This window comes from Anser anser (assembly GCF_964211835.1).
Source record: "Anser anser genome assembly, chromosome: 11".
Classification (NCBI taxonomy): domain Eukaryota; kingdom Metazoa; phylum Chordata; class Aves; order Anseriformes; family Anatidae; genus Anser; species Anser anser.
In genome coordinates, this window is record NC_139732.1 from 10,576,604 (window position 1) to 10,594,511 (window position 17,908).

At 48.2% G+C, this 17,908-nt stretch overlaps 2 protein-coding genes and 1 long non-coding RNA gene across 8 annotated transcripts in view; 1 reads left to right on the forward strand and 2 right to left on the reverse strand.

Annotated features, from left to right (window-relative positions):
• PHAF1 (phagophore assembly factor 1) overlaps positions 1-9,229 on the reverse strand; it is a 37,083-nt gene extending 27,854 nt beyond the window's left edge. The window contains exons 1-3 of one of the 4 annotated variants that reach the window (XM_083851337.1): positions 8,044-9,229; positions 6,741-6,848; positions 1,980-2,062 (exon numbers count right to left, since the gene is read on the reverse strand). In XM_083851337.1, coding sequence (XP_083707463.1) covers positions 1,980-2,062; positions 6,741-6,804 — 147 coding nt within the window. In that variant the 5' untranslated portion in view covers positions 6,805-6,848; positions 8,044-9,229. Of the gene's footprint in view, positions 1-1,979; positions 2,063-6,740; positions 6,974-7,006; positions 7,219-8,043 lie in introns of those variants that run through there. The other 3 variants (XM_083851335.1, XM_083851336.1, XM_083851338.1) reach the window with 3 other exon arrangements.
• Positions 2,074-9,682, forward strand: LOC310905280. Its single transcript, XR_014588893.1, has 2 exons — positions 2,074-6,639; positions 9,380-9,682. It is a non-coding gene; the product is annotated as an uncharacterized lncRNA (long non-coding RNA).
• Positions 9,683-15,303: 5,621 nt separating this feature from the next.
• Positions 15,304-17,908, reverse strand: part of CBFB (core-binding factor subunit beta) — a 42,455-nt gene continuing 39,850 nt past the window's right edge. For all 3 annotated transcript variants that reach the window (XM_083851350.1, XM_083851352.1, XM_083851351.1), the window contains one exon: positions 15,304-17,586. In XM_083851350.1, coding sequence (XP_083707476.1) covers positions 17,518-17,586 — 69 coding nt within the window. In that variant the 3' untranslated portion in view covers positions 15,304-17,517. The remainder of the gene's footprint in view (positions 17,587-17,908) is intronic.

Genomic DNA, 17,908 nt, shown 5'->3' on the forward strand with positions numbered 1-17,908 from the left:
TAACAAAAGAGAAGATTCAAGGGCACAAATTTAGCTCACGTGACTTTTGATGTACAAAACAAACCCTCAGGTATGAAGAGAGATGTCAGGCAGCTATGGGAAAGGCCTTCCTAGAGGAAGCAGGTCAAACGTACAGTCACACTCCTAACACACAAGAAGCTGCAAGAAAAATCCTCATCACTACACAACCCCCCTGACACAAACCCAGAGGAAGAGGTTGGGGAAAAGGCAGTTAAGCACCCCACCTAAACCGATCGAAAAGGAGTTAAAATTCTTTAGTCACAGAAAAGTGTTCATCGAGATGTTTTTGGCACCGTTTGGGCATCCCATTTGTGTCAAGTTAAAAGGAGAGCTGTGGGCAGATCTAATTGCATTTAATTGTCATATAAATTTTTGAAAGGAAATACTTGCTGCTGGAGTTCCAGGATCAGAAATTAGATGCCACAACTTGAAGTAACATTTGATCACTGAGCTCAAAGACATTATTTCAGAGAGGAAAGAGATGAAGGCTGTTCAGGTATAGCTTAGGCGGATAAAAGCTGTGCTAGGTGAAGTTTGTTTAAAGCTCTGAACCTCCTAAGCACTGCCCCAGCAGGTCTCGGTGCCCAGCTGCAGAAGAAGTGCACGATGTCCTGCACAAGGGCAAGGGGACAGCCACTCAGCTGCATGTTTAGAATGGCAGGTGGAAAAAACTGCACCAATATCAGGCACTGGCTCCAAAAAATATACGGATATTAAAAAATGATTACGGTTTGGGGAGCAAAACCTATAAAAAACCTGCAGATACAGTGAAAATTTAGTATATATGGTCAAGCACAACACAGCTTTTGGACATAAAAGACCTATGAGACGTGCAAGCCCACCACGCTTCCTAGCACAGGGCTGCTGATCTGATTCTACAAAACTGAGAGGAAAGGGAATCTCGTCGTTTAGTTAAACAAACCTCAAAATAATTCTGGAATGCACTGTAGGAAGAAAAAACAGAAAACCTTCACAGCATACAAAAAAACAAGGAATGCATTCGCTGCCAAATGGATGCCCCCATGCCTTATATACGAGGAGCTAAGTTTTCAATGTGCGAAGTAAATATTCTGTCAGCATGAAAGCCAGAAATCTCCATAATCTGAAACAAAAAAGGATAACTCATCTAATTACATCAGATATGTATCCAGCAGCAAACCACCAGAGCTGAGCTTGCTCCTTAGTCATTCAGCGCTCGCTGCAAATGCATGAGGCCCCAATCAGTACTCCTGATATAAAATGAACTGTTGGCAGCCTTTGCCTTTTCCCTGATGCAGAGATCTACAGCACATGCATAAAATCTCCTGATTAACACGCATTTCACACAACACACATCTGGAGAGCCACAAACCTCCGCAGCCCCCATCTCCTCTCCCCTTACACTTTCTTCAAAGCAAAGGGGGGCATACAAAACATTTTTTTTTGGTCTAGCAGAACGGTTTCACCTCCAGCCCCCTTTTCGATGGAAGTCAAGCATATTAGGAACTAATGACTGTTTAATTATGAACAACAATTAAAACATCTTGCTGGTTTAAATGACCACATTCCCTTTCTGCAGGCAGAACTGCAGATCCAGAGAAGCATGGAGGCATTTTCAGGGGCTTCATCACGCCCAAACCAAACATGAGAGTGAAAAGTAACGAGTGGTTGGGTACTTTTAAGTGCTGCCACACTAGATGACAATGGAAAAAAAAAAAAAGACTAGAATTATCCAGCAGAACATTTCCTTTGATAAAGTAAAACCAATACTGCTCAACCACCACATCTACAAAAGTGGTATCTGTTAAATCTTGGCACTATGCTGAGATTAAGCTTGATTTGAAGCTGTTATAAGACCGAACAGTTCAGCAATGCATGGAATATGCATGTTGACGTGACATGGTGTCAGTATGCCCCGTTATGCCCTAATTCTGGGGCACAAAGAGGTAAGAGACGTGGGCAGCCCACTCATTACTCACCTGCTCACTGTAGAGAACCTGGACATTCTTGATAATGCGACAGTGTTTCTGAAGAATTGCTACAGCCTGAGCCAAGGGCATTCCTGTAAGCAAAAACAGAGGATTTCTCCAGCTCAGAGATGGGGTAACAGCATTTTTGGACAGAAAGGTTGCAGATGAGATAAAAAGTCATCGTCAGCAAACAGTACGTTACAACATCCAGGTATGCAATCGACAAACAAGCCTACCTGACTCACGGTATCGGCACAAACCTGTTTTTTGGAAAAGTCATTATTTACCCACCAGCTTGTCAGGCACGAAAGAAAAAAGAGTACCTCTAGCCACAAAATTAAACAGCAAAGGTTAGGCGGACGAGAGCACGTATCTTTCTACACACCACGTGCAAAATTCTCAGCTTTGACAATCCAGTGAGTGACACAGCAGCCTGGACTGAGCTCCACAAGAGCTGATGGGTGTTCCTGGGAGCAGCCTGCAGGCTCCTGGCTGCGTTTTAGCACACATCCTTCAGTCCGCTTGGCAAGCTACTGAGTAGCTGCATGAGGAAGACTGAAAACACTGAAAGAAAATTGAACTGTGGAAGAAGAAAACACTGGAATATTCGCAGCTACTGGTGCAGCCAGAGGAGTGCCGAGGAAGGGACTTTGTCTCCTTAGTTTCCAGTTCCTTCAACACGCACCATCCCTAACAAAGCAGGCAGCAGATCTGACAAAGCAAATTCAGTTAAAGACACTACACCTGGTTCAGCCACAGTACCCAATGTCACCATTCACACCGACACCATTTCCAGGGCTATTTTTACAGTGTCTCTCTCTACAGCAATAAATTTTGGAAGTGCAGCAGGACAGCTGAACCTGCAGCAGGCGCGATGGCTCCGCACGGCGCCACCTCCCCCTGCACCTCGCTTCAAACCTTGGCTGTCCTTCCAAATGAAACACCATCGGGTCCCGGGATTCTCGTTAAAAATGCCATATTTGAGCATGAGTTCATCATTTTGAGGTTTTATTCCTTCCTAATTCCTGCAAGTCAATTGTGATTTAGTTATCTGACACTTTATTCGCACTCCTTGCCCCTCTCTTCTCTACTTCTGGTTCTTAAGCTTTAAGAAAATTGCCTCAAATAGAAAAATTGACCGCAGGACCCGCACTTTTATTTAGGTAACAGCTCAGGTATTTCGATTTAGAGATACCAGCTACGTCCTTTAAGCAGTCTGTGCATGCTGTTACAAAGTACTTGTTAGCCATTATCTACTAAAAAAAGAAAACTCTCTCTTCAAATAGAAATCACACACCCCTAGCTCACCACTAGTACTGCTTTAATGCAACACCAGCATAAGACGAGAACCATTTTTTTCCTGTGTAGCACTAATTTACATGCCTGTTGCTTGTACACTGCAGCTTTTCTGCAATTACAAAATCTAATTTTGCAAAGCAGAGTTTTACAGATGAGAACTACCACGGTTTGGTTTGTAAATACCATATAGAAATGATTTTGGTAAAGTTTTTTCCAAGAGCATGGGCTAACGTGAAAGGCAATTTTGTGACTGGAAGTTTTACACCAGAAAATGACAAATTCAAGAAGAACACTGATTATTTTAATACCGGCAACAAAATTTAAACACACAGAGGGACACGACAAAGCAGCACTGTTTCCTATTATCCAGGAAATAGCAGTTGCCTTGTAGTCTAGGCAGCTGAATCCTGGAGTGTGTTTGGAGAAGACAGTTATGTACTAGATAATATTTTCAAAATGGAACAGAAACATAAGGAACAGCAAGAAGCTAAGATCAAAGGAGCTGCTGCAAGAGTCACGCATCTCTTAACCCAGACGAAGCTACCATCCCCCAAAAAGCATAAAGCTCATTTTCAAAGTCCGGGTTTCTGGGAGACAAGCATGGGTATGACCATTAAACCTCCTGAAAAAGAAATGCCCAAGGCTCAGCAAAGCCGGCGAGCAAGCTGGACGCTGATGGCAAGTGCCGGGGGTTGGTAAGGTGTCATGAAAACACGCGGGGAGAAGAAGCGAACACAAGCTGGAGTGGGGTTTGGAGCCCGGTGTAAACTGATGCAATCCTGGGGCCGTGAGTGTGCAAACAGATAGCTCATGTGACTCTTACTCACAGCTTTCTCACGCTGGAGGCAAATGGGTAAGGGCTGATTTCAGGCAGTTTTCGCTGACTGGGAAGCAGGTGGGTTCTGCCATGCAACTGCTCAGCAGAGCTACAAACGGGAATTGAAGTTCTCCGGGAGCAGTCCCAGAACCTGAACTGCACACGGAGGAGCCAGTACCCTCCCTTCGCCTCCCTTAGCAGAGAGGCGAGGAGGGAGCGCAGAAACTAGGCTGTTTTTCTCCACCCTTCTCACACACAGACACGCAAACACCCTTTTTCCTCCCCAGCCTGCAGCCATTGCAGTCAAAGAGGAAAACAAAGAATTCTTTTTTCCCCGCTCACCAGCGTGGAACTGGGAAGCTCGCAGGGCTTCCAGCGCATCGGACAGGCAACCAAAGCAAGCCACGGCAAATAAAGCACACAAAGCTCAGCGCTAGGACTCTCCTGGCACAGACTTTCCCCTTCTCTAAACGCTGGGGGGGACACAAGATACTCCTTGGAGGTACACTGCTCGCCAACAGCACGGCTTGAAGGTGGGCAGCCCTCCGACTCTGGGGCTTCAAGGGGCAGGGAGAGGAGGAGCGAATCCAGATGGTAAAAAGATGACCAGAAAATGCAAACGTCAGCAAGTCATAATGCCCAAACAAAGGGAAGTGAATCTTTGTAGGCAAAGAAAGTCTAGAAAGCAAGAGAAATAGAAGTGTGCCTGAGAAATTACACGTCTCTAACGCTAATAACACAGCTATAGGCACTGCAAAATCAGTATTTAATTGTTCGCTTTTAAAAAGGCAGGAATGTGGCCTGAGAGGAGCAGCGACCCAGGTACCAAACTGAACACAAAACTCAGCCTCACTCAAATTTTTTAGCGCTCTGCTCACACAGTGAGTCAACACTGGAGCCAGAAACAGCATCCAAAAACTCACGTAGAAAATTTTCCTGGCATTTCCCCTCTGTCATCTCCACTGTGGGTACAAGAGTGGAAGCCAGAGGCAGCGGCAGGTCAGGAGGGCTGCCGTGAGCGCTGCTAAGAGTGGCTCTGAACAAACGCTGAGTGGAAGGAACACCACGAGCAGCAAGAAGCCTGTTTACACAAACGCTTCCAGCCTCGGTACCGCTCCCACAGCCCGGTCAGAGGTATCAGAGGCAGCTCTCGGACAGGAGCACTCGCGCAGGACAAAGTTAAGTGTCTCAATGCCTAGTCAGCCTCCTGCTCCGCACCAGCAGGTCGTGCTAATTATACATGAGACGCATCACGTGGTGGCTATGTTTACTCCAAGAATTACAGCCGGGTTTCCTCCCTCTCACATCTATGCATGTGTACACACAGACGGAGACACAGCATGTAATTTTAGCCATGGGATTGTGTTAACGGGCTTCTTTGAGGGCGCTTGGGAAAATGAAAACAATCCTTAAAAAAAAAGAAACAAGGAGAATTGGGGAGGAGGAGTCAGCAGCGTATCTTCACGAGCACTGCCAGGGGATTTAATTTGAGATCACATTTATTTTCAGGTAACACAGACACTAAGGGATCGCAGAAGGTCATGCAGAGCGGAGAGAACACGGGAACACGTCAGTGGTATGAGGAGATCAACGAGGTTTCAGAAGGGTGGGACCGAGGTACTGCTATAATTAGCCCCCAAAGCCATTCTAACGCTCCCTAACCACCGCGCTCTGAGCCCGCAGAGGCACAACCGGCCCTTTGTGTCCCACGGGTTTCCCATCAGCAGCTCCACACCACAGCACCGCTCCCTTGGTGTAACCGAAGTTCATGGAAGCTGTGTGTTGCTCTTTTAAGCCTGTCCCCCTGCTGCCACAGGTGACAACAGCAGCAGAAGCAGTGCTGTAACTCAAGTTCTGGCCGCCGCTCAGAGCCCTGTTTACCTCAGCCAAACTCCTGTTACCGCTAACAAACACCAGCAACAAAGATGGAGAGTTTTGACAAAAAGAGCCCCATGCTGGCACCTCAAACAACCCCTTGAAAAACACAACAGCTGCAGTGTTTTCTGAGAACTTCAGGGACTACCACAGTTCGCCCGAAGGCACGAGTCACCTGAGGACGCTCCAGCTCTGTGCCCAAGTGCCTCGGGCTAGCACCAGCCAAATTTGTATCGGCTGGGGGAAATTCTCCCTCCTCACTGCAGCGCGGGGAGGATCGGCTGGTGGGCAAGAGCCTCGCAGATGAAAAATAAGAGCTGCTGCAAGGGAAGATACTTATTATCTAACCCTGAGAAAGCCTCTCAAAAGTTTGCGTTCCCTGCTCTGATGTCGCAACCCAGCAACGACACAAAGAAATTGTGAAACCCGGCTCGTATTTAGGGTCTGGAGAGAGGCACAGCACTCAGGCTGAGCATTCCCACAGTGCTGCTATCACCTGGCAGGCGGCACTCAGCCCGCGGCCGGCACATCCCTGCCTTCTTTTTGGGGCCCGGGTTAGCCTGATCCAAGGAGAGCAAGACAAAAGACGGTGAAGGGCTGGAGGAAAGCCTGGCAGCTGGTAAACAAAGCAGGGGGCGGCGTGCGGAGCCGGAGAGGTGCCCCACAGCAGCTCAGGGGGTCAGTTAATCCAAGAGAGAAACGTGAGGTGCTGGTTTTAGCCGGGGACGGACGGAGGGGGGGGGAAGGGGGGGGGGGCGAAGCCCCCGGGGGGCACTTACCGAGGGTGAACTCCCATTGCTCGTTGCCCAGGGAGCGCTCGGGCACCACCTCCAGGTCCAGCATTGGCGCGGAGGCCCCGGCTCACGGGCAGCAGCGGCGCCGGACCCCTGCGGGGAGGCGAGGAAGGGAAAAAAGGGGGTGAGAGAAAGCCGGAAACCCCCTCAGAGCCCCCTCAGGGCCCCCCGACCCCCTCAGGGCCCCTCGGCCCCCCTCAGCCCCAGCGCTATCACCATAGCAACCGCCCCCACCCCTCCAAAAAACCAACCTCCCCCCCTCCCTCTACGCCCCCCCGGGGCTGTGGGGAGCCGCCCGGTCCCACAGCACCGGGGGTGGGCGGAGGATGAACGGGGAAAGGGGGGGGGGGGGGGTAAAGGCCGCCCCCCCCGCGCCGCGGGGCCGCCGCTCACCTCACTTGCGGCTGCTGAAAAAGCGCCGGGCGGCGGCCGTCAGGCGAGGCCGCGCCGGGGGAGGGGCCCGAGGGGAGGGGAGGGAGGGAGGGGGAGGGGCTAAAAGGAGCCCCGCCCCTTCGCTGAGGGGAGGGGGGCGGCGGGGGGGAGGGGGAAGGCGCGGGTTCGAGACCCGCCTCGGCGCGGCCTGGTGGGGAGGGGACACAGGGATAGGGGACGCTGGGGGATAGAGGACGTGGAGGGGAGGGGACATGGAGGGCAAGGGATGTGGAGGGCAGGGGACGTGAAGGGTAGGGGATGTTGAGGGCAAAGGACGTGGAGGACAGGGGACATGGAGGGCAGGGAGCATGGAGGGTAGGGGACGTGGAGGGCAGAGGACGTGGGGGACAGAGGACGTGAAGAGTAGGGGATGTGGAGGGTGGGGAACACAGTGGGTAGGGGAACATGGAGGCCAAGGGGAATGGAGGGTAGGGGACACAGAGGGCAGGGGACACAGAAGGCAGGGGACACAGAGGGCAGGGGACACAGAGGGCAGGGGACACAGAGGGCAGTGGGCCTGGAGGACAGGGGATGTGGAGGACAGGGGACATTAAGGGTAGGGGATGTGGAGGGTAGGGGACGTGGATAGCTGAGGGTGTGGAGGGTAGAGGACATGGAGGGTAGGGGACATGGATGGAGGGAACATGGAGGGTAGGGGACAGCACAGCCCCACTGGGCGCTGTGGACCACGGACGCCGTGTTTGTGGAGCAGGACAGGCTGCGTGGCCTAGCACCAGTCTGCCTTCCCCTTCTGCTCAGAGGCTGGCACACCACAAACGGAGCTCCTCAAAGCAAGGGCACATCTTTAAATACATAAATGATAATAATAAAAAAAGAACTTCCTTGAAAAACATACCTGTGATCCCACGTGTCCACCGACCTCATGCCAGCCGGGACCGCCAGGGCCTGAGGCAGCCCTTAATCCCGGAGTTTTCCACCAGGGAAGAAAAGATGCTTTCATGCAGCGGGGAAGTGAGTGCAAGACCTCTGCCCTGGAAAAAAACATCCACCCGAGTGCCAGCAGGGCCTGCACCCAGCAGGAAAACCTCGTTCGTGTTCCACAATGGGCAGGAATTAAAAGGATGAGCGTTTTCTCTGGGATTTTTTGAGATAGGTGTAAGCGGAGCTGCTTGCTCACCTTTTTGGCCAGAGGAGTGGTTTTCTATCCGAAAAAAAAACGTCTCACGTAATTAAATGGGACTGTGCTGATCAATACTGGGGTGAGGATTTATTGAAGAATTTATTTTGGTACGGCCAAAAATTTATTGTTTCTCATATAGCACAAACCCCCGCTGATTTCTTGTTGCCCACGCAGCCGATGCAATAACCTCCAAGGGAAATATGTCAGAAATTTGTAATGAAAGACTGCTGTTATTTGCCAATTTCTCACTTTTTCCCAAATTAATGCTCCGACCCCCGAGCAGGGGCTGGGGCTAGGCACTGCCGAGCTCTCCCCACACAGCGCCAGGCCCAAAACACGAGCCCTAAATGACACTGTGCTGGTAAACCCAGGGAAAAACAAGAACAAAAAATAAAAACCACCAACCCCAAATCTCGTTTTTCCGGTCGAAACACAAAAGGGTGGGGAACAAAGGCTTAGGTAGAAATTAGTAAGTAGCACAAGGCAGGTTAGCAAAACGAGCTCGTGCGTGACTCATTCAGGAAGAAAGGAGCAACGAGGCCACCAGCGCGGTGATGCTGTGAGATGTGGGCACCTCCACCGGTCCTGCCCCGAGCCACGGCTGGATCCAATAAAACTAAAAATGGTCACCAACAACAGGAACCCACAGCCAGACCAAAAACCTAGGCCACTTCGCCCTCACCGCTGCCTTTCCCAGCATCAGGCTGCCCATCACCACACTGGGTTTGTGACCCCACGGAAGGGGAAAGTAACACCAAGGGTACCAGGAGGGACCAAAAGCTCACCGGGGATTGTTCGCTTCATGCGAGCGATGCTGGTGGTGAAGGCGAGCTGCCCTCTCCTGATGAGATGTGATAACGCAAATCATTTCTGCAAGGAGAGCTTCTCTGCAGCTGCCCAGCAAAACGCTTCGGAAACCAGCCCCCAAAGGTGGCAGTGGTATTTGGGCTGAGAGAAAGATTTCTGTCATAGAGCTCCATATTTTCTTTTTTTTTTTTAATATTTTTATTTTTTAAGGTGCATTTCCTGCTGAAAAACTTTGCTTTTACAGCTCGAAACGTTTCAAAGCAGCGTCTGCTGACCCTCCCCGGGACCCCTGGCTGTGGTTTTCCCGTCTTGGCACTGCGCGCAAGAGGTTTTCTATCACCCGGGAACCCTCCTGAGGTGGGCAGGGGCCGACGAGTTTGGCTGCATCAGGGACCTTGGTGGCCACCAGCATCACTCCCCAAACCTGGGCTCTCCCCATCCTTGCCCACACGACTCTGTGCATTTCACAGCCCTCATCCCCTCCGGATGTATTTGAATCCGTGATTCACACAGGGTGAGATATAAATTGGTTCTGGCTTCATTAGGACCAGATGTGTCCTGCTTCTCTTTTATCCCAGAGGCGGCTCAGCCTCGCGGGCAACGCAGGGTGCAGCACATTGCAATGCTACTGCAGGTTCTGACATTTTGAGGTGATAATTTGGTTCTTCCCACGTTATTTGGCATGATGCTGTGGCCGGTGGGACAGTGCAAGGAAGGAAATGTTCTATCTTCCTTCCTGGGCAAGGCAATGGTTTTAAATGTGGGTCCATGCCCACCTGAGGAGAACAAGAAGCTCCTTCCAGCCCAGGACGGAGCAAGGTGCTGCAAAACCTCAGCCCATCCAACACTGTTATCATCAGTTTTGCCGAGCTAACCCTGAAACTGGGGGTTTCTTCAGCACTCAGTTGTGCTGGAGGCCAAGTCCTGGGATGCCAGGGCAGGAGCACAACATGATCATGCAGCCTCGTCCTGCCCGGACAGACACAGATGGCAAAATGCCGCAAAGGTCTGAAGAAGTGTGTGACGGATGCACCTTCATGGGGATGGGTGGTTTGAGGGAGTCACGCGCCCCACGGGCCCACTGAGACCGCATCCCGGTGGCCACGAGCCAGCGGCACTCTGCAGAGCAGAACTGAAAGCAGAACCAAAAAGAGGATCTGTCCTCGGTGTGGGCGCACACGCCCCAGCAAGACGGGGACAAGGGGTCCCAGGGGCTCCTCGGCAACACCAGTGGCTCTGGACCAAGCAGGTGGCCAAGAGGGACAAAGGATGCTCAGGAAGGTGGTGAGGAGCAAGTGACCTGGAACTGCAGCTTGCGGCTGGCCCCCATGAAGGGCTGAGCCACCCCGAACGTCCTCCCCTTCTTGTGGGGTGCAGGAGCACAGGCTCCCCAGCAGCTTTGTGGCAGCTGTGCCCCATTGCAGGGGCCACCAGAGCGGTGCAGGGTGCTGCAGAGCAGGCGATGGGGTGGGAGGGGACCTCCGGGCCCTTTCTGGGTAAGTGACACCTCATTCTGGGAACCAAGATGCTCGGCAGCCGTCCCGCCGCAGAGGTGATGGTTAGTCTGGTGTTTCTGGATGGACCCGCTTGTTTCTGAAGAACCGTCTTCTGATGAGACAGAAGTTAGTCACCCCTGTGGCTTTGCTCGCAACCTGACAGCAATTCAGTGTTCCCCCTGCCAACTGTTATGCTACTCCCCGAGCTTACAGCCACCAGGGCTTCATGGTGTCACCCCCACCCAGGCAATTCCATGAAGACACACATGAGAGACTCTGGTCCTAAAACCAGAACCCAAATCCGCCCGAGCTAGGGCAGGTGGATAGCAGCAATACCTCCTTACTGCAGTCCCCTCATCCCTGTGAAGGTCTTTACTGATTCCCCCAGCTGAAAAAGACCAAGGCCCTTGTTTGGGAGCACAGTTTCAACATCAGCATGGGCAGGATTTTAGAAGAGGCATCTACAAATACTGTGGAAGAAAGCACAATGAATAAATAGAGTAGTTCAGTTGGAAGGGAGCTACAAAGTCCAGCTGCCAAGTCCAAATGATAAGGAAGGAAACCTGCAGATGTCCATCAAGCTGAGGATGACCTTTCCTGCTCAACTGCCAAGAAAACGTAGCCTGTAGTGCCAAAATTGTGTGAAATACTAACTTGGGTGTCACACATTTGAGTTAAAATGATAATCAAGTGAGGAAACCCAGCAATAAGTCTTGACAACACGTTCCTAAATGAGCAAAGCTGAATTATGTGAGCTTCAGGCACATTTTACACATGAAGCAGGAGGAGCTCAATGACAGGCCCATGGGTTTCCATGGGATGGCAGAGATCATGCTCCCCAAGTATGGATGGGAGCATGGACTTACTGCAGGTTGAAAGCCCTCTATAGCAGGGCACACTCAAGAATTATGACCATAAAGACACAAGCAAACAAAAAGATTCACTGTGAGGACCAGTGAGGCTTCGCTGCCTGCTCCCCCTGCCCCATGACTCCCACTATATGCTACAACCCTTCGAACAAGCAGGGCTTTGTCAACCCTGTGCACCTCCATGAGGAGAAGATATTCACCCATGTCTATTTCCCTTTGCAGAAAGATCCTGGAAACATTTTTCCATGATTACAAACAAGATCTCAACATAGCTCTGCAAAGAGATGGAGACACACACTTCACAGGGCTCAACTCTGCAGCAGCAAGAAGACAAGGACAGGAACTCGAGATCCTAATCTGCAGCCAAAGACAGAGGAAGCAGGCAGGTCCCATAGAGAGCTTAGGCAGGACGCGGGTTGGTTCGGTACCAAAATCCTTGCTACAGGAGCGGTATCCCTCCTGCTTCCAAAATCCATAGGCTAGAACAAATTCACTGCTGCGCACCCAGACCTGTTGCTGGCCTGGTGTTCCTCTGCCTGCTCTCCTTTTTGCCACAGCCGGTCCCAGACATCCACCCAACAGCCCTCTGCCTGTTAATTTCCTCCACTTGCCAAATGGCGGCTTGGGAGATGTCTGTGACAGAAAAGCAGGCACAGCACAGGCGTCCACAAACAGGGTGCGTTAAACTGTGCTAATTATGAGCCCTCAGAGCCACGTGCTCCCTCTTTTCCTCAAGCCAAGGCCACGACCATTTTGACCAACCCAAAGCGAAGGGAAACAGCACTGCCCGCTGGGCTGGGCCCGTGAAAGGCACAGAGCTAGACCGCGTTGGGAAGGAGCGGCTGTGGGCCCGCCCGCCACTTTCTCTTCTCACCTGAGGTGCTTGGCCACCATCCCACTTCCCTTCCTGGAGAGGCCAAAGGGCAGCCCGGCCGCCAGCCTCTGCATTCAATCCACCCTCACAAGGCCTCTGCCCTGAGCCGCCTTGCTTCCTCCCACGTTAACCTCAGCTCAAGGCTGAGACCTCCCCAAGGAGCACAGTGTGAGGAGCCATCATCTGTGTCACTGCCACCAAGGGCCAAAGCCCCAAAACACCCCAGCAGTCACCGGAGCATCACCCCAGCTACGTGCTGCAGCAGTATTTGTGTATCAGTAGCTACGAAGGCCACAAGCAGTCCAACTTGCAGCCTGAAAGTTATTCTGTGCCACTTGCTTCCCCAGGCCTACACTTTTCTGGACTTTTGCATGGTGTGAACAGCAAAAACAGCGGAGTTGTAGCTGGAACAGTGCAAGGAGACGAGGAGGCAAGGTCCACAGGGACAGCCTCTTTCAGCAGACCAGCCCCTGACAGATGGAAAAGAGAGAGGAGCTTCTAGTAAAAGCTTTTCTCCAGCTCTGCAACATTTTTCTTTTCTCAAGCTAACTCAGTGGAACGGTAGCAGAGAAAAAGCTAAGAAATGTGGTTAGAACCCACAAGAGGGGGAGAAAAGTCATCACCTGTTCCGCAAGAGTGAGGGGAAAAGGAGGAAAGTGGCTTAAGTGACCAGTTTCTGTGAAACACAGGAAATTAGTGCCTATGGAACAGCAGAAACCCACTTTCCCCTAAGACAGCACCATCAGGTCTAACAGACTGGAGAGCACAGTCACTAACCAGGACAGTTAGGGGCACCAGCAAAGATTTAGCAGAAGCGTCACCAGCTTTGACAAGCTGTGGACTAGACTGAACAAGAAACATTCCCGTTTTCAGCTTCTTCCCTTCTCGCAGGTGTCTGGGTTTTCCACGGCCGCCTACTGGGAGATCACAGCAGTGACCAAGTTAGCACACGGCTTCTTTGCGTTATTTTTTTTTTCCACTCGTGAGCTTTAAGAAATGAGCCTGAGGCAATTCTGGAAACTCACTTATCTCAATCTGTAACTAAGATGTTTAATAAAGTTACTTAAACTGTGAGCCTAAGCAGCTGTGAGCGGTGCAGCAGCTGATGAATATGCATGCACCGGGATTTACATGTTGTTGCAGCATGCAGACAGGATGCAAGGCAAATGAGTTATGAGAAATGTTGCCTATGCAAATGTACAACTCTGCTGTAACTTCTTGCTGTAATTCTCATCCTCGAAGCCACTTTTGTAATTCGCTCATTTGCATTGGAAATGCACTAACAAACTAACGTACTTTAAATAAATCAGTCCTATTTTGGTGCAGACAGGACAGATTCCTAAATGCATCTGTAGTAAAGTGGTGGCCTGAACTTATGGTGGGCAAAGAAAGATGACAGTCTTGTCAAGATCCTGTCAAGCCATGACATTTTGACTTCTCTGAAACCAAGTCTCCTTTACCTTAACCTCCAGCCCTTACCTAACCAAGGCTTCTTAATAGACAAACCACCACAAACCTGCAGGAACAGAAAAGCTGCTGTTTTCACCAGCAGTCTCAGTTTTGTCATTGCCTGCTAGAAAATGGGGGACTGAGAGCCCAGTCCAGGACAGCTGATAGTTGCCATGTCATTAAAGAGACCAGGAAGCCTTCATTCAGGTTTTGAAAACCTAATGTAAAATGGGCTAAACAGTTAACTTTATGGATTCTCTTAGGTGAGGAAGAAGCCACGTAACTGCAAGAGGTTAAAAAAAATAAAAAAGGGAAAAGTTACCAGACTTCACTTGCTCTGGTTGCCTTGCAGGTCACAGGCATCCTTCTCCATTCCAAGAAGCTCCAGTGTTTCCAGGGGCTTCACTCCCAAACCGAGCACAGACATCTCCAGGGAAAAGATGGCAATGGCTTAAAAAACCCCTCTGGCTGTAGGTGCCTCATGCCGGACGCTGTTCAGATTCCCTCTGCTATTCAGGGCAACTGTGAAGCAAGCTCATGGTGAGAGAAAGAAGGGGACAAACCACCTCTGCCCTTCACGTGCCTCCACACAAGTAAAGGCTTTAGGAATAAAGTAGCCATCCACTCACGATGTACCCTGGACAAAAAAGTGGATCATTTCATGAACTTGCAGGTAAACGGCCAGGTTATCTAACGGCTTTACAAACGGCTCTTTAAAGACGCATTGTGAACTACGCTACTGCGCACTCTTCCTGTCAGAGCAGCAATTGGAAGCTTCAGGAAGACAAAGTAACACTGCCTGGCAGCTGGTTTTGTTTTCAGAGCTGCCACCCTTCCAAACTACAGAGTATCTTCTGAAGAACCACAGGCAACGGACATTAGGCACTACTCAGATCCACCCAGAATCAGCTTTTAGAAGCACAAATTAAGATCATACTTGGCCCTTTTGCATGGAAACACTTCTAAAGCAGTCTTCAGGTCTGGTTACTAAAAAACATCAAACCCCCGTACATGATTTCAGTACATTAGCAGCATTATCAGTCAGCACTAGCTGCTTTAAGTTACACCATCTAAAATTTCAGCAGCCTCAGAAGAGGCTTTCAGGTGTAGCACGTAACATCCGTATCTTCCCCACAGCGCTTCACCACATTTCCTCATTTCCCCAATTTCAACATGCAAACTACCTTTTGGTTTGCCTCCACGTCCAAAGAGCACAACTATAAAGGTTTAATGGCTGTTATGAAAATGTGAAGATGAACGATGCTCTTTATGTGCACAACCCTGTGGGTTGAATTAACGCTGGACAAGGTGTGTTGGGGTTGGTTCAAGTGACCACTGGATGTCACTATTGCCTCAAGCACGGCCATCAAGACCTGGTCGGGGTGGGATGGAAGCATCGCCCAGCATCCTGCTCCTCTCCCACCAACATGTAACGTGTCAGCTTGAATTACCAGGATGTCAGAAATGACTTTACAGCAACTTGTTTTCACTACACAGAAGTTTATTATGAAAGTTAAACATACAACACAAAAAGTAGCAAAAGCAATCCTGTAGCTTAAGGCAACTCTTACAGGAGATGAATTCAAGAAAGATGATGCAACTTCAGTTTAAATAGAAATTATGAAAAATATCAAATTGCATCAATAACTTAAAATGCACTTTAAAAAGTCTGCACTAACCAGCAGAGGGTAAGGACTTGTGATCTTAATGCCAGCATTAAGATATCGTAAGCAACAGAATGCTAAATGATGATAGGGAAAGTTCAGTATTTACACAAAGATAGCGACGTTAATATCTGATAGCATAATTTCCTGTGTACTTAGGGTTTAAAACCACTGAACCGTTAGGAAAACCTTTTAAAATAAATCTTCAGACTATTCCATCAAAAATACACAGATGGCAGAGAAGATCCAAGGCTAGGGATGCGTGCAGGTATCCCTTAAAATAACTCATCGCAGAAATTTTAGAAAAATTATTTCTTTGGGGGTAGTAGAGCAAGAATACGTGGCCACGGAGTGAAAAAGGTTATCTTTTAGGTGAATCACATTTAAATTGAAGTATCAAAATATTTCTATTTGATGACATTCTCACAGTTTACAGTTACTGACATGATTAAGTGAGTGTTAAATATTCATATCATTAACATACAAAGATTCTCCTTCACACGGACATCTGCTTACATTTTTGCAAGACCTCTTTTACATCGATTCTTTTGCCATTAATGAGGAATGATGAGGAATGTAGTTATCTTAATTATAGAATTTCATAAAGATTTAAAACGTTCTTATCATAGTTTCGACCTTCAAAATCATTTTTAAAACACTGAGATTAAATCACTTATATTAAAAAGGTATCCACGTGACATTTTAATTAATCAGGCTGTACACGAAGCACCACAATTTTGACAATGCCAGATGAATGACATCACATTTCCAATCAGTTTTCTTCAAATATTGGACGCAATGAAAAATTTGGAACAAATCCATTTGCCACCACCCCAAACAAAACAGAAATAATTCACACAAAATCAGCTCACCCCAAATCTTACCCTGTTAGAAAATGCAATATTTACTGCAATGTAGTCTTAATTTGCATAAGATTTGATAGAAGTGTCCTATGCACAGTATGAAATTTTCTGCGCACCACCTCATCTCAACTTTTCACCATTCAGCACAACTTTACAAAAAGCATAAGATATAAAATATACTTAAAGCAGCTATCTTAAACATGATTTAATACATATCACCTTGGCAGCTGATCACTTTTATTCCCAGTTTAACACGCTGTTGAATCTGATTGTAGAGTTGCAGTATCCCTTTTTTTTTTTTTTTTTTTAAGAACTATTTAAAAAAATCCCTGAATAAAACAGAAGCCAGCCTGCGACTTCCTATGAGTTTCAGTAAGGTACTATATACAGGGGTATAACAACCGCCCAAACTCACTTAATACAGAATAAAATCTAAGATATCGGGGCAGAATGCATTAATGCATGAAAATATACATTTTAAGATTTTATCATTTAAAAAGTGGAACCAATGGATTGTTAGCAGTTAAAAGAATACTGCAACTGTAACATTTACAAACCCGGAGTTTGAAACCTGATTCCAACAGCACTGATCCACTGGGTTTAAGCTTGGAAATAATGCAAAAATAATGTCAGCAGTTTTTAGAAGGTCTTACAAATTAAGAATAAAAGAAAACTGAAAGAAAGATAAGAATGCATATCTAAAATAAAGCAGGAGCACAATAAAGACGATCAAAACTCCAAAAGCCCATATTAAAAAAATTAAGCTTGGAATGCATTGGCTTCCAGCAGTTTACAAAAAAAACAACAAAAAAGTTTTTAATCTGTAATATCTTGACCTATTTTTAAGTGACAATTTTTATTACATTGAGAAAAAAATGTTCTTATAGCTGCATAAGTTTCCATTTCACTAAAATAGTGCCAACAAAAATAAGTTTGCATAGAAAAACAAAATTTCAAATTGCCACTGGCTACATGCTTAAAATGGGAAATGCAGGTATCGTAACATAAACATAGTGCAAACCATGGCAGTTCATGGTGATTTTGACTGCCGCAGGTCAGGAAACAGACCATAAGTATACCCAGTTATCACAGTTTCTGGTCTTTTATTAAATCCTTTGCCAAGTAGAAGCAATGTGTGCAGACCCATGGCACGTCTGCTGCTGTTGATTAACGTAGTTTGAGATCATCACCACTTCCTAGGTTCGATCCAGGACTAGGGTCTTGTTGTCTTCTTGCCTGCATTAAAAAACACACTTTTTAGCACCAAGAAGTGATTTTGAAGTAATCAGTTTAGTTCATTTCTTAGTTATTAAGCACATAACAACCATAAACAATTTTAAATCAGAAACTGCAAGTTTGAAGCAGTAACCAATGCATTTGTTGTTAACAAGACAATCATTCTTTAACAAGAGAATCATTCATTCTTTCCCCCTCAATTTAACAGCCCCCCAACGGGCAGGGCTCCCCAGGGAGCAGTCCCACACCGTCCCCCTCTGCAGAGGGGCTCAGAGCTTCGGCTCTGCCCTGAGCTGAGCCTCGGAAACCCTCCTGCAGCCAG